Source organism: Podarcis pityusensis (genome assembly GCF_964106645.2).
Source record: "Podarcis pityusensis genome assembly, chromosome: 1".
NCBI classification, from domain to species: domain Eukaryota; kingdom Metazoa; phylum Chordata; class Lepidosauria; order Squamata; family Lacertidae; genus Podarcis; species Podarcis pityusensis.
The window spans coordinates 68,619,024-68,636,109 of NC_138028.1; the positions used below are offsets into that span (position 1 = coordinate 68,619,024).

At 39.9% G+C, this 17,086-nt stretch overlaps 1 protein-coding gene across 2 annotated transcripts in view; it reads left to right on the forward strand.

Annotated features, from left to right (window-relative positions):
* The window catches only part of GALNT18 (polypeptide N-acetylgalactosaminyltransferase 18), a 369,938-nt gene that overhangs the window by 339,684 nt on the left and 13,168 nt on the right, over positions 1 to 17,086 (forward strand). For both annotated transcript variants that reach the window (XM_081013763.1, XM_081013762.1), the window contains exon 10: positions 10,835 to 10,999. In XM_081013763.1, the coding sequence (XP_080869889.1) occupies positions 10,835 to 10,999 (165 nt within the window). The remainder of the gene's footprint in view (positions 1 to 10,834; positions 11,000 to 17,086) is intronic.

Below are 17,086 nucleotides of genomic sequence, written 5' to 3' on the forward strand. Positions count from 1 at the left end.
ACATAACCTTGGATGTCATCACACATGACATCAGGGGTGGATCTAGCAACACAGTCTCATGTAAATGTTTAAGACAGAGGAGAAAGTTGCCTCTTTAAAAAATGATTGAACTGTTTGTCAACTAATTAATTAAAGAAATATCTGGGTTTAAGGTCAACTAATTAATTAAAGAAATATCTGGGTTTAAGGTCAACTAATTAATTAAAGAAATATCTGGGTTTAAGGGAAGCTTTCACAAACCTTTTGGGTGCTTTTGTAAAGCTTGTTTTAGAAACTTGTTGGACAGAAGCTATTTATTGCTTTTGGAAAACATGATACAGATCCTGGCTCACAACTATTATGCTTTTTCTACTTCACTTTCCATGCCTTACTAAAATATGAAGTCTTTATTTCTATGCATTATAACTGTGTAGTGTTTGTAGCAGCATTGCATCTCTTGAGAGCTAAATTCAAAAGGCATTGAATTTGCAGATGACTCTGCTTCAATCCTAAGTACACTTATGTGAAACTAAGTGCCCCTAAAATCAATAGGACTGGCTTCCAAGCAAATGTGTTTACGGCTGCGTTGTAAGTGGAATAAACTAATATTGCTGCTGGAAGTGCAGTTTATATACCAAGATGGAAAACATTTTCTCAAAAACAAATTCCATTGAAATCAATGAAATTTACTTCTGAGTAAATACCTAAAGATTGGCATGAGTGACATCTTTATTATTACTTTGAAGCAAGTGGTTTCATCTTATAAAAATATTGCTTGCTGTCAAGCACTTTTCAGAACTGCTTATGAAGCTGAGAAATCTTCACAATAAATAACTGCTTTGTGTGAGCTGCATTTTGGAGCTTCCCTGATCTGTAACCTGAAAGCTGTCACTGGAGGCAGAACAGCAAATGGCACCTTTGCCCCATGCCCACTCAAGATACATGAGGGGCGCCAACCTGCCCCCCACATTGAGGGGGCCCGGCATCATTTGACGTCATATGCATGTCATGCACAATTTGCAGGGAGCGCAACTAGGTGCTCCTTGTACAGTTTCCCATTGCCCCCTGCTGGTTTTGGGGGATAGGGAGCGCAGAGGGTGATGCAAAATGGTATTAGCTTTTTCAATCAATTTCTCATAAAATTTATCCATCTTGTATAGGGTTAAAATCACCAGTCTTGTTCCAGTATCCCAGAAGCTCATGTCCCCATCTTCCCCTTTTGTTCTTAATCCTAAATGTGTATATTTATTAATCTTCATCCCTAAATAGAGAAAACTTGACTTCATATAACGTGATTAGTGTCTCTGACTCAGTGGCGTAGCGTGGGGGGTGCCAGGGGGGCCGGCCGCACCGGGCGCAACATGGGCGGGGGGCGCGCTCGCACTAGCAGCTCTCTGCCCCTACTAAAATCCACGGGTTAGGGAGCCCGCGCTCGCTCGGCTTGGCGAGGAGGTCGCGGAAGGGGGAGAGCGAAGCCTTCTGCCGCGGGCAAAAAAAGGAGAGGAAGCCGGGTGGGCGGGCGGGCGGGCGGGCTGGCTGGCGGGGGTCTGGCTGCGCCTGCTGCTGCCGGTGCAGGGCAAGGCAAGCAGAGCGAGGAGGAGAGAGAGGGGAAGGGGGGGGGAAGCAGCTAGGAAACGCTGCGGTGTGGAGGAGGAATCAATTAAGGAGAGAAAGCGAAAAGCCTTGGAGAAAGGGAAAAAAGGAAAGAAAAGAGGCAGCTCCAGGAGAGCGCGGGGGAAAGAGAAGCCTCGCTGCTGCTGCTGCTGCTTGGGAGAGTAAATTACTGTACTTGCCTTGCCCCGGGTTAGGGGGCGCAAATTATTTGCCTTGCCCCGGGTTAGGGGGCGCAAATTACTTGCCTTGCCCCGGGTGCTGATAACCCACGCTACGCCGCTGCTCTGACTCTACATTAGACAGATAAATTATAGGATTCTTTTGATCCATTTTTTTTTAGTAATTATTTATCATGAATAGTTTGTTTTTAATTTTTAAAGGCCACCTTTCCTTATTTCTATTTGAGTTTTGCTGTGCGGTGGTTTTTTTTTTTTTTTAGCATTTTACATTGTTTCAAAGCAGTCAGATTTCAAATTGTTGACTTGAAATGTGAAGCTTGGATTTTGCCTGACATGTTAATTAGAACACCTGCAGGAAAAGATAATCAATGAAGTGAGATTAATTAGTAAATTGATTCAGCTAGAAATGCCAAAGCAGCTAATCTCCAGGGGGAGATAGAGCAAACTAGTTCCAGATCTCAAGTAATTGTTACACTTCAGGAACTTTGTACTGTTAGTTCATTAGCTATTTTCAGCTGGTGAGCAGGAAAGTATGAGGTCTATAGGCAATATTAAATAAATAAATAAATAAATAAATAAATAAATCGCTAGCTCTAGTCTTCTCCTGTTTTAGAGAGGCTACATTTGGACATCATGATAAAACCATAGTTTCCTGTGATGAGAATAAGCCACAGTGAATCTCAGGTCTGCATGCTCCCCTGTCCTTTCTCCTCCTTTGTCACAGTTGCAAGGAAGAGTGCAGATGCTGTCATTTGCAATTTTCCATAGCCATAGTGTTACATGAACCCTAAACTCTGGATAATGTTGACTGCGGTTTATTGCAACAAACCAGCTTCATAACCCATGATTCGAAGCCATTGTGCTTCAAACAAACAATTGTTAACATCAGACAGAGTTTGTCATGTTTGGATGACATGACATGCTATGGTTAATTTCAGCTCCTCTCTGTAGCCACACTAGAGGAAGTAGAGGTGGGAGAAGGGTAGATCACCACAGCTAGCTCATTCTCAGCATGCTAAATCAGGAGTGGGAAACATTTTTTAGCTCGGAGACTGTATCCACCCACCTAGCAGTCACCTAATATCCTTATAATGTCTGGAGAGTTGAAGTTCAAGTTCAAGTCTCTACTTGCTATTTTAAAAAGCAGCAGGCAGAGGCTTGTCTCCAGTCTTGCACAGTGGGATCATAGTGCTAAGATCAGAATATGTCTCTGCTGCTGCCTTTTATAATCAAAGTCTCAACTTCCTCTCCATTAAATAACAACACTTGGTAATACTTACATGCAGGCTTTTCTGCACAGGTATCTCTAGAATGATCAGACCGACAGCCTTTCATTAGATATGAGTTGGCTCTTAAAGATGTTGGTGGATTGTAACACCCCAAGTACCCTCAAGGAATGCATTCTGGACAGACAGACATGAGCTTACAAAAACCAAGTGGCTTTATGTGGGGCGCGTAGTGGTGGAGAGGAGAATTCAGGTTCTGCTGAAGAGAGGCATAAACAGGGCAGGCTTCGCAGTCGAGTGTGTTTCAGGGGGTCCAAGGCAGGCTCCTCCCATTGGAATGCCATTGTTTGAGATACCAGAGACACTTATGGATGTGGTCATGAAACAGACACATGAAGCATGTACCATACATGAAACATGTTCACTGGACTGGTGTGTGTTTGTGTGTGTAAACAGATGGATAGATAGAATAGAGAGATAGATTCCTTAGTGTGCATAGGAATTGAAAAATGGGAGAGGTTTAAGAAAGACCTAGAAAAGTTTCTTGTTCTGAATTAAGATTCTACACACATTGGGGCATTTCCAGACTACATTAACTACCTTCAATGTCTGGGCCAAGCACCATTCTTGTTGCATTAATTGTCAGTTGGATTTATAAAATAAACAGATTGCTATTTTGATCCCTTTATCTTTGGTGGTGCACCTAATGCAGCGTGGCATCCCTAGCCAATAAAAAGGGTCTTACCAAGTGGTACCCTTAGTCCTTTATCCCGGCCAGTCCACTCATAAGGCAGCCACCTTGTTCCATCCACCCCACCACCAGAGAAGTGAGGAGAAGTTGTGACTGTGGTTTCCAGCAAGAGCTCACAAGAGCTGCACAAGACCTTGGGAGAGTTCAGCAACAGCTCATGGGATCTCACCAGAAGCCACCGCTGCACCGCCCTGGTAAGTGAGACTTTGGCCGAGGGGACAGGGGCAGCACCTTCCCATTTCACCTCAGGTGGTGAAGTGGGACAGGCCACCACTACTTTTTATTATTTTCCTGAGTTTGGCTGAGGATTACACTGTTCTCTCCAAAGTCATTGTGAATAGGAGATGGATAGGATCCTGTGTGACTCTAGAGCAGCCCTGTTGTATGTAGAATGCAGTAGCACCAAAGATTTATAAGAAATAAGGCAGTACGATATCATTATTTATGTTCTTGGATAAATGTAAATATACAACTTGTTTATACTCTAAGGAATTAAGGCAATATGTATTTGTATTTCTTAAGATAGTAACATGAGAGCATAGAGTTAGTGCTGGTATAATGCAGAGATTATACCACTGTACTGGCTTTGGGGCCCTTACACTTGATCCTCGGTGTTTTTTCAGTTGTGTACGAAAAGCTTAAGACAAAGCCAGAGATTTGTGAAAACAGTAGGTCTAGTTTTTGCCCCTAAGGAAGAAATTCAATTGCTAGAGGGTTCAAGTTACAATCTGCGCTTCTGCATTCATAGCAGTGGGCTTGGGATACTTAGAAAGCAAGAGTCTCTTTTGTATGAATCCTGACAACTGGCAAAAAAAAAAAAAAAGCTTTTTGTTGTTTGAATGCTGGTACATCACAATGGTGGAAAAAGCGGAGATATTTTCACTCACAAACTAAGCAATAATTTTATCCCTCTATAAAGGCTTTGTCAAGTGCATACAGCGTTTTAGAAAAGTAAGCAAAGCATATTCCATTTATAACCCCAAAACAATTTCTAAAAGGACAAAGGAAGTGACAAGAAAGAAAAGTAGGATTTAAAAAAATATCTTTACCAGCCATTTTACTCTTGCATATTTGTATTTGCCCTTTAGAAAAACTCAAAAGCTAAGCATGTTAAAACATACTGATTTAAACTGCATAGAGTTAAGAAAGTACTTTAATTATACAGTAGAAATCATTAGTTCTGAAGTATCTGATGTTGACTGGAGTGTGTCTGTGTTTGATGTCTCAGGTTATAGTTTTTCATTACAAAAAGATCAATAGAAAATAATTCAGAAGTATTTGTTCAATAAAGAGAAGGAATTATAAAGATCTGAACACTCCAATTTTAACATTTCAGAAATAAATCCCATTGATTTAAATGACATTTATTTCCAAATAAGTATATTTAGGAGTCTCACGTTGATCATTTAAGTACCACTGCTATTTAAATCTCAAAGATTTTTATTGTGATTTTGTTTTGTACCATGTGCTTCATTTTTGTGCTTCAATGCATTTCCACTTCTTTCTATAAATGACAATATAAGTCATGCTTTACCTTTCATGAGATTTTACTTTGAGATCTGTGTTTCTGGGTTGCTTCAGTCCTCAATGTAAAATCTACTACCAGCCTCAGTACTCCTTGCAAGGAGAGATTTCAGGGCTTCACTCTAGGCTGAGCAAAAATCAGGTAAAAGACAATAAAATCCAAACATTTTTGGAAATGAAGGGGGGGAAAGGTGTTATGTGACTGCAAGTTTGAAAAGGGGGGGGGGATGAGTATGTGCACTTTTAACAAAGCCTTAATTCCTTGTGATCAGTTTCCATAGATGTGTACTACAAACATGGATGTCAGAGAGTTCTGATGGAAATGGGAGCAGAAATTGCTGATGTTTGCTAATTCATCCTGTATCGGGAATTGAAATCAATCCAGCAAATACAATCAGTCCTCACTACTATTTCTTTCAGTCCACAAACAATACAGGATTAATTTTTGCTCCATTTGGATTGTGTTCACTTTAAATCAAAATGAATGGGATGGAATAACATAAGGACAATGTATCGTGCACATTATATGTAATTTATGTAATTAATTATGTAAATTACACAAGTTACATATTTCTTTTCCACAGCAAGGCATATAACCTAGTTTTTGGTGTAAACTGCCATGGAACAAACTAGTGACGAATGCAGGGCAAAATGGCAAACGATGCCTTCTTAAATCTCAAATTACAAATGATCCAAATAATCATCGGTTCATGCCCTAAAAAGGCAGAGAAAATGATAAGAGTGTTGCACTAGGACTATAAAAAGCAATGTCACTGCAAGGCTGACAGTTTTGTCATTCCAAAGGGGAAAAGGTACCTGCTAGAAAGTAAACTGCAATTCCTGAATCCACTCATTTCAAATGCGCAACAGCACACCATTCTCCTGTGTGTCTTCACTTGGAAAAGCTGCCATAAGGATCAGGAATAGCTTTCAGGCTGGGAAATTGGTGTATATTGCATTAAGCTTTCACCAGGGAGCTGGCAATTTATCTTTCAGATAATCATCTTGTGTTAAGTTGGACACCTTGCTGTAACTTTTTGCTACACGATAGACCAGGCCTCAATGAATAATTTACAGTGATGGGAGCATACTTCATCAAGTGAAGTCTTTATCACTTACAGCGGGTTTTCAAAGTTTGTTATTAACTTCGTGTCAAATGTTCGTCCCATGATAGCTTGGCAACATTTTATTGTTAGCATTACTGGAGTCAAGATTTCCCCTTTGAAGAAGATGCTGTTTCCCTGGGCAGAAATTCTGTATCTTACCTAGGATGATGTGCTTAAGAAATGTGGGGATGGCTGAGAAAGTACAGTTATTAATCTATTTTAGGAAGCTCAGCAGTCACCATTGCTTGCATGCTAAGGATCTCAAGACACAAAGGGGGCAGAGCAAAAGGATCAGCTGCAGATGATAGGGTTGAAAAGGCCTCTGCGGGGAGCTGCTGCCAGTCAGAATAGCTGGAACTCAGCTACATCAGCAAAAAGTCTGACTCTGACCTGGTATAAGGCAATTTCCTGGGTTCCCGAACTATACATGGTGTTAATCACAGTTTGTTCATCCCCTAAAAGATGTCTTCACCACCTCCCTCTTCCTGTCTGGGGTAGTGATTAGGGTGTCAGACTAGGATCTGGAAGGCCAAGTTGAAATCCCTTGGCCGTGACACTTACTGGGTTACCTTGAGCTCAGTCACTGCCCCTCAGTCTAACCTAGCTCACAAGGTGGTTGGGGGGATTAAATGAGGAGGGGGGAGTCCTATGGTAGGTACGCCACCTTGAGCTCCTTGGAAGAAAAGGTAAGGTGTAGATGCAATCAATCAAATGTTTGCATGTCACAGTTCTGTTGAATTGTCCCCCACTGGTGGCAGCTATTTAAATTTTAAAGCTGTGCTGGTTAATTGCTTCCATGCAATTAATGTTGCGTCTAGTTTGGCTGTGTGCCTCTGCAATCAGGGGTGATTAAATGAAAGGCCAATAAGACTTGGGCCAATGGGAACAAATGGACTTTCAAGTGAACTTGGCTTGGATCAAGCTGCAATATCAGTGTGAAAACGAGTTTGTTTTTTAGATGTGTATGTTGTTTTTAATATTTGATATAAATTAGCAATTCAGTAATTCATATATTTGATCGGTCATTAAAACTGGCACACTTTATTTCTATCCTAACCTTAAAACTTGGGGTGAGGTGATAAGAAAGTGAAACATAACTTCACATTTAGGGTTAATTTAAACCCTATTCAGGTGTTATGAAACCGTGTAAGCTATCATGTGAAGGGGCAGTCGAGGCAACCCCACTGGGTGTGCATTCCTTCATGTTTCTTTCAGAGTTATTTATTTATTTATTGAGTTTATATGCCGCCCTATACCTTGGAGTCTCAGGGCGGTAATCTAGCTAGGCTAGATAAGTAGTAGTTAAGCAAATGAACAATAAACTGGGAAAAGTGTAACGTGTTTATTTAGTGGCCTTAGATAAATGACTTGAAAGATCTGGGGGAGAAGCACTTTATAAATACTCAGCAAATGAATTATTGGACAAGTCCATGGCAGTGAGAACCTCCATGCACATGTTTATAAGGAGATTTCTGAATTGGGGAGCTAAAATTTTACAATGTGGTTAGAAAGCAGAAAGTACACACACACACACACACACACACACACACACACACTCCGCAATGAATTAGTGAACCTATAGTACCTTGGCTCCCAAACGTCTTGGGAGTCAAACATTCCAGCTCCCGAACGATCAAAAACAGGAAGTGGGTTTTCCAGTTTTTGATTGTTCTTTTGGAAACCAAACGTCCAACGGGGCTTCCATGACTTCTGATTGGCTGCAGGAGCTTCCTGCAGCCAATCAGAAGCCGCGCTTTGGAAGTCAAACATTTTGGAAGTCAAACGGACTTCCGGAACGGATTCTGTTCGACTTCCGTTTTACTACAGTACAACTGTGCATTTGTTGAATGGAATCTAATGTGTCCCAGAAGAGTTTTGTGTCATGCAAACCACAAGCGAGCATGAATTTAAGTACATTTAGGGTTGTATCTAACTAAATAATTTATTTCAGTGGAGCGACTCTGTGTATGACTTAGCCGAATATAACCCTTAGCCCCAAACCAAATGATTTAACTGGATGTAGAAATACAGTCAGAATCTATTTGTTTTATCTTGTTAGTGGTGAAATAACAAATACTAATATGCAACAGCCCAAAGCTTCTGCTGGTATTTTTCCTTCCCTTTCCTTCCTCTATAATGAATAAGCAAGCCATAAAAAGGAATCTGATTTCTTCTTGTTGTTTAATCTCCAAATCATTCGGTCCTCTCTTTCTCTGCAAAAGTATCTGCCTTACACACTTGAGCATTCAATAATCTGTCTAAAAACTTTACCAGGGCACTATAACTGCTCTGCTTGCATACATATTTTAACCTACTACTTTTTAAAAAAATAATCTTTATTAATCTTGTCTTGATAAAAAAAAGCCACCCTCCATTTATATCAGCACATCACAAATTATTGGAGTAGTATGGAGTAAACGGCAGCATATAAAATGTGAGTAGGGTATTAGGACAGATTAATACAGAAGTTAATTACAGATCAGAAGGAGCTGTAAAAAGCTCACTTCTATCATTCTTTATTAGGTTGTTGACAAGAGCTTGCAAATATGTTTGATATGGAGGAAGTATAAGAGAGACCATAGATGAAGTCATATGAACCCAAATAATCACAATTATCTGCAAAAGCAGCATGAATGAATGATAGAAGTGAGCTTTTTACAGCTCCTTCTGATCTGAAATTAACTTCTGTATTAATCTGTCCTAATACCCTACTCACCTTTTATATGCTGCCATTTACTCCGTATCTACTCCAAGAATTTGCTGCAGTAAACACAAATCCCTGTCCTGATCTGCAGAGCCCTCGACTATTTTATGTGTGCTCTTTCTTCCTCCTCCTTTGTGCTTAATATTTTACGACAAAGTACTCACTGTTGCATGTACAAATATGATGTCAATGATACACAGCATCAATAATAAACAGATACCAAGAAGTGCTATCAAGACCCACGAGAAGGCATTTCCCTCAAACTTTTCTAAAACACAAATCCATATGGCGTGTGAAGACTTACACATCATCCGTTTTCGGTGATTAACATTTAATGGTGGAGCAACATTAAGATCACACAATCGTTATCTTCGGCACTGCCCACATGCTTGGATGCTTCTTGAAGCCTGATCTAGTTAGACAACTTGTGCCTTTGAAAGAGAGAGAGAAGTGTGATTGTTAACAGTCTCTGTGGTATGAAGGTGCCAGGAGTGCCATCTGTTGAGATCCAGAGTGAGATGTCAGTTGAGTCAGAGCAGAAGAACATATTATCTGTCTCAGTGACAAGAGAGACTTCTCAGAGCCACGTAAAAGACTTTCACCAAGAGATTCAAAGGTCTCCTTTTTGTTAATAGTGTCAACAATTGTCAACCAGTCTTGAAGATCATATATGGCATGAAGTGAATCCAAGGCCAGGTCATTTCTCATCACTGTGTTTCTAGAGCAAATCTCAGCCTCCATTCTGTATTTTGTATCGTTCTGGTGCAATTGCTTTAGTCAATTTAGCACTCTAAAATTCAAGTACTCCAGCTTCAACAATTTGGCTTGTGTGTATACATTACAGAATATACACACATATACACAGTGCCTCTCACCAAATGTTTTACCTACGGTGCCTTGGCTCCTCTGAATTGTGCCCCTGCATTCTCAGTACCTAGGACTTTCCTCCCCCATCTGAATGATTACAAAACCGATCTGGCACCTTTTTGATAGTAAGCACAAGTGGTCTATTTCTAGACAATTCTGTTATTCTATCCTGAGTCAAGTGGAGCACATCCCTTTTGTATAGGTCTATCTTGTCCGAAAATATTCTCCAGACCGCCCCCCCTCAACACCATTAAATAGATGATATCTAAAAACTTATGCTCTGTACAAAACACAAAAAGATAGATGTTCTAGCTCTTGCTTTCCAATTGAGACAGTGAAGTTCAGTGGGTAGCTAACAAGAAGAGGGTATTTTTGGTAGTAGCACATCTACTATGGAATAGCTTCTCCAGAAAGGCCCACCAACTACCTTCTTTATGGTATTTTCAGCACCAGGTGAAGCATCAAGTCTTTTAAACTTTTCTGTTAAATTCATGCTGTGCATTGAGTTATGCTCTATCCATTGTATCTTGCTTACTTTTATTGTTTGTTAACCTGTAAAACCCTGCACTACATATATTAAATTAAGATGAAGAATACAGATGGTAATACCTAGGTAACTCACCACAGTGTGCATGAACTATATTGTCCTACCAAGCAGGTAGCTTGATCTGCCTTCTCTCACCCCTCTTTGATAACTCCTCAAATGATATTTTGAAAACTTTAAAATATCACACTGCTTCTTACTAGAAAAAAAGGACTTTTGGTAGCTGAAGCGTGGTGTGAGATTCAATTCAGGTCCATGCATTAACTCTTGCCATTGGTTTCTGATAGAAATGTTGCCTGCGTCTTCAAAGCCCTGAATGTGTTCTGTTTTCTCATTGCAGAACGTCTATTACACAGGTAACCAGCAGTTCCACGTGGGTGTTCTAAGTCCTACCATTGATGATGATGACAACAGATGCCTGGTAGATGTGAACAGCAGACCCCGACTAATTGAATGCAGTTACGCCAAAGCCAAAAGGATGAAGCTTTACTGGCAATTTACTCAGGTGAATTTTATTTTTATTTCAAAACAAAACACGAGTTTGCAGTTTTCACTGAATTATGAATGACTTCTCAGCTCTGCAAATAAGAAATGGCTGTGTTACTTTGAAAAGGAAATGGTAGATGAGATGGGAAGCTTCTGCCTCTGGACGGTGTTACTTCAGACTGCAGGTATGAAGGCTTAAACCAGGGATAGGGTACCATTTTCATAGCAAGGTATGCATTCCCTCATGGACAGCTTGCTAGTAGTGAGTGGGGTCAGATTAACAGTGGGTGGGGCCAGATAAAAAAGTGGGTGGGGCCAGATAAATGTCTCATAACTTTGTATAATAAGCTTCATTCTAGTCACATGGAAGCCAGAGGTTTCTACATAACCTCCCCAAAACATCTTTTCCTCTTCCATCCAGAAAAGCAAGAGACACTATCACAGTTCAAGGACATATTCCAGCAAAGCAAAAGCATTTTAGGAGGGCATGGATCAGGGCTGGTGAGGGAGCAACCTGGGAACAGTCCCAAGGGTTGAATAGAGAGGCCTCAACAGTCATATTTGGCCAGTAGAAATGAGGTTCTCCGTTTTTGGTTTCCATGAGGGAATGCTCTGCCTCCCCCAAACCAAAAAAGATCCCAACCTATAGAAAACTTAGGGAGACACCAGAGAGAAGACTGGATAACTGGGAGGGAGGTCAAATTTGTGTATAGATATGCATAGTGGCATCCCTTTTGAATGCTTTTCACCATCTTTACAAGTGGTGGTGTCCATGAAATAATGCTGCTTGTTAAAATAGATGTCAGAAAACACTCCTCCTAACACCCACAGACAAAGCTCTGAAGAAGGGAAGATGAAGCTCCTTTCTTTGTCTCCTGATGATAAAAGGCAAAGGAATAATTAAAGTCATGCTGTTCAGAAAGGATTGTTTTGCTAATACCCAGTGTGATTAAAGTGTTGTTGTTTCAGAACACATAATGTGATGCAAAGTAGGTTTGCATGCTGTAAGCTACAAGGAAACTAATGAGAGTAATCAAGGACTCCGAGAGATGTTTGCACATTGTATTGTACTTGCTTCCATTTCATCTAGCAAAACGAGTATGCCTCTCTGAGAAAATGAAAAAAATCTGCTCAACTAATCATATTTTAACATTTACAACATTGTGAAAATGCACAGGGTAAGGCATTGCTGCCATCCTGAATGAAACTATAAACTTGGGAGTAGTCCTTATGGCCTACGTGAAATTACAGTGAAGTAAATTGTTTTGAGTGCCTGTATGAAAAGAGGGATATTTAAAGCACTCTTTAAATACCAAACTCCAAACTTTCCAGTGGAGTTAAAGCTCAAGCCAACAACAATAACAAAGCTTCAGACAACTTTCAGTGGCCTTCCAGATCCTAGTTTCCCTTTCCATGCTATTCATTATTGTTAAATTCAGCTTCTTATCCTAGCATTTGGAAAGCACATATAAAGGCCTGATCACCTGGGAAGCTTTTGACTACCATTACAGAGTCATTAGGGTAGTGAAGATCTCGTGGCACTGGGTTCCAAGACAGCTGGAAAAGGTCTGTGAAACAAGCCCTCACACAGCATTTGGAGGGAAGGCCAAAGAAGATGTGTTGCAGTCTTGTTATTGCATTTATTATAAGAATATCTTTTTTAAAAAACAAAAAAAGTTGCATTATAAACTAGGACCTAAAAATAGAGCTGTACACGCACTCTCCCAAACTCTCCACCTGTATCAACCCAAAGCCATGTAGGTGTGAATATAGCTAAATAGATTGTTTCCAAGGAATTGGTTTCAGCAGAAACTAATTATATAACAGTTTAAATGGCAACAGCATTGCATTTTGTAAATACATTCAAATTGTGAAGAGACTGAAGTTTGACTTTTGTCCGTACCTAACTAAGTGTTTGGAAGGAATGGGGAAAAGTGAGGGAGCTGTCAAATTGCAGCTTAGAGTGAATCAAAGATTAAATATGTCAATGGGTATATGAAACCGTTTGTTAAAAAGAGACCAGAATGTATTTCCACACACCCTCTAAGAGAATTTTCCTAAGAGAGATAGCAGCAGCCACTGCAATTGTAGTTAGCCATGGTGCTTACAACTTGAAGGCAACTACTGTACAAGCAGATGTCTGGTGTGTGTGTGTGTATGGACGCAGGTGTCACTGTGGTCTAAACCACTGGGCTTCTTGGCCAGGCCTATCAGAAGGTCAGTGGTTCAAATCCGCTTGACGGTGGTGAGCTCCTGTTGCTCTGTCCCAGCTTCTGCCAACCTAGCAGTTCAAAAGCATGCCAGTGCAAGTAGATAAATAGGTACTGCTGCGGTGGGAAAGTAAACGGCATTTCCATGCGCTCTGCCTTCTGTCACAGTGTTCCATTACACCAGAAGTGGTTTAGTCATGCCAGCCACATGACTCGGAAAGCTGTCTGTGAACAAACGCTGGCTCCCTCGGCCTGAAAAGTGAGATGAGCATCGCACCTATAGTCGCCTTTGGCTGGACTTAACCATCCAGGGGTCCTTTACACCCCCCCCCAGGTCTGTGTGTGTGTGTGTGTGTATATATGTGTGTGTGTGTGTGTGTGTGTGTGTACACACACACACACACACACACACAGAGAGAGTCGTACCTTAGTTCTTGAATGGAATCCGTTCTGGAAGTCTGTTCAACTTCCGAAAATGTTCGAAAACCAAGGTGTAGCTTCCAATTGGCTGCAGCAACTTCCTGCACTCATTTTTTTTTTTTAAAGCAATTTATTAAGTTTTACAATAAAAATAAACATAATAAACAATGTAACATTGATCTTAACATATTTTCACATTTTCTTTAGACTTCCTCACATCTCCCGCTCCCATTTTCATCGTTATAACGTTTTGTCAGCAATTTATCATCTTATTTAAAATTCTTATATCCCTTATATTTCATAATCTTATAATTCTCAAAAGGAGCTAAGTTTCACAATCTTACTTATTTTCTTAAAAACTTCTAAATTTAGTGGTGCTCAGTTATTTTGATCTAGCGTCTTGTTTAGCATTCACTCAAATTACAGTACTTTTGTAAATAGTTCTTAAATTTCTTCCAGTCCTCCTCAATCCTCTCTTCTCCCAGGTCACGGATTCTGCCGGTCATTTCAGCCAGTTCCATGTAGTCTATCAGTTGTATCTGCCATTCTTCCAGTGTGGGTAGATCTTGAGTTTTCCAATGTTTTGCGAGAAGTATCCTTGCTGCTGTTGTTGCATACATAAAAAATGTCTGGTCCTTCTTTGCCACCCCTTGGCCGACAATACCCAAAAGGAAGGCCTCTGGTTTCTTAGTGAAGGTATATTTAAATACCTTTTTCAGTTAATTATAAATCATTTCCCAGAACGCCTTCACTTTAGGGCAAGTCCACCAGAGGTGGAAGAACGTTCCCTCACACTCTTTGCATTTCCAACACTTATTATCAGACAGGTGGTAAATTTTGGCAAGTTTGACTGGGGTCATATACCATCTATAAATCATTTTCATTACATTTTCTTTCAGAGCGTTACATGCAGTAAATTTCAATCCATTGCTCCACAACCTCTCCCAGTCCTCAAACATGATATTATGCCCAATGTCCTGTGCCCACCTTATCATAGCCGATTTAACCGTTTCATCTTGTGTATTCCATTTCAACAGCAAGTTATACATCCTTGAAAGTACCTTAATCTTTGGTTCTAACAATTCTGTTTCTAATTTCGATTTCTCCACCTGGAACCCTAGTTTTTTATCATTTTTAAAAACTTCTTTAATCTGAGCGTAATGTAACCAATCTCGCACTTTGTCTTTCATTTTCTCCAAACTCTGCAATTTCCAATTGTCTCCATCCTTTTCTAGTATTTCCCAATATTTTGGCCATTTAGCCTCCATATTGGGTCTTTTTCGGGCCTTGGCTTCCAAAGGTGAGAGCCACCTTGGTGTTTTATTTTCCAGCAAGTCTTTATATTTTGTCCAGACATTAAACAATGAATTTCTGACAATATGGTTCTTAAAGGCCTTATTTGCTTTAACCTTGTCATACCATAAATATGCATGCCATCCAAAAGCATTGTTAAACCCTTCCAAATCTAGCACATCAGTGTCCTCAAGAAGTAGCCAGTCTTTTAGCCAGCAGAACGCTGCGGCTTCATAATACAACTTTAAGTCTGGCAGGGCAAAGCCCCCTCTTTGTTTTGCATCAGTTAATATCTTAAACTTAATTCTGGGCTTTTTGCCCTGCCAGACAAACTTAGAAATGTCTCTCTGCCACTTCTGAAAGCACCCCGTTTTGTCCAAGACCTGAAGTGTTTGAAATAAAAACAACATCTTTGGCAATACATTCATCTTGATAGCAGCAATTCGGCCTAACAAAGAAAGTTTCAATTTTGACCAACTATCTAAGTCTCTCTTAATTTCTGTCCAGCATTTTTCATAATTGTCCTTAAATAGACTTAGATTTTTTGCTGTTATGTTTACCCCTAGGTATTTTACTTTTTTAACCACATTAAGTTCCGTCTCATTCTGAAACCGTTCTGACTCTGTATCAGTCAAATTTTTCCCCAAAACCTTAGTTTTCTGTTTATTTAGTTTAAATCCAGCCACCCGACCAAAGTCATTAATCAGTTGTAATACTCTTTTCGTACTGGGCTCTGGCTTCTGCAAGGTCAAAACCAGGTCATCTGCAAAAGCTTTTAATTTATATTGTTTCTGACCGACCTGAATTCCTTCCACCAGCCGATCCTCTCTAATCATGTTCAATAGCACTTCCAGAACCGAAATAAATAACAAAGGGGAAATAGGGCAACCTTGTCGTGTCCCTTTTTCAATTTTAAACTCTTCTGTAACCACATTATTAACTATCAGTTTAGCTTTCTGTTCTGAGTATATCGCCCCGATCCCATTCTCAAAACCCCGTCCCACTCCCATCTCTTTTAAATTTCCCATCATAAATTTCCAGGAGATATTGTCAAAGGCCTTCTCCGCGTCTATAAAAATTAAAACTGCTTTTGTATTTATGTCTGTTTGCAAAAGTTCCAAAATGTCAATAATGTTCCTCGTATTAGCAAACAGATGTCTTCCTGGGAGGAAGCCGGCCTGGTCCTTATGAATTACTTCATTTAAAACTTTTTTAAATCTATTTGCCAAAATGTCTGCAAATATTTTGTAATCCACATTTAAAAGAGAGATGGGACGGTAGTTCTTAAGTTGTGTCTTTTCAGCTTCCGACTTTGGTATTAATGTGATAAACGCTTCCTTCCACAACTCCGGTGCCCTCCTCCCCTCCATAATTTCATTGCTGACCTCCATCAAAGGTTGTATCAAATAGTCTTTTAATGTCTTATAGTACTTGGAGGTCAGCCCATCTGGTCCTGGAGATTTGCCAAGTTGCATGTTCTGGATGGCTTGTTCGATCTCCTGTCGTGTTATTTTAGAATTCAGGATTGTCCTATTTTCTTGTGACAATTTAGATAGTCCGTTTTTTACCAAAAATTGTTTAATCTCAGCATCATCTTGCGGCCCTTGGGTGTATAATTTTTTGAAGTATCTCTGGAAACACTTTCTGATGTCCACTGGATTCTGAATGTTTTTTCCATCAACCTCTAAGTTTGTAACAGTATTTAATCTTTGTCTTCTCTTCAGCTGCCAAGCTAGCAGTTTTCCACATTTATTCGCCGACTCAAACGTTTTTTGTTTCATTAATTTAACCTTCCATTCAATTTCCTGATTTATCAATTTAGAATATTGTGTTTGATAAAGTTTAATTTCTCTCAGAGTTGGCTGTGACTTCGGATTCACTCTTAATTTTTTCTCTAATTCTTTTATTTTATCCAAGATCTTATCTTTTTTCTCATTTTGTGTTCTTTTCTTTACTGCATTCTGTTGTATCAAGAATCCCCTCATTACAGCTTTGCTTGCGTCCCAGATTATTCTTTTTTCCACCATATTATTCATATTTATCTCAAAATAGTCCTTCAAAACTTTTTGGGCCTTCTTGGTAATTTCCTGATCTCTAAACAAATTGTCATTCATCTTCCATCTAAAGGATCCAGTTGGTAATAGTGTCATATCCATCTTTACTGCATTATGGTCGGAGCAGGT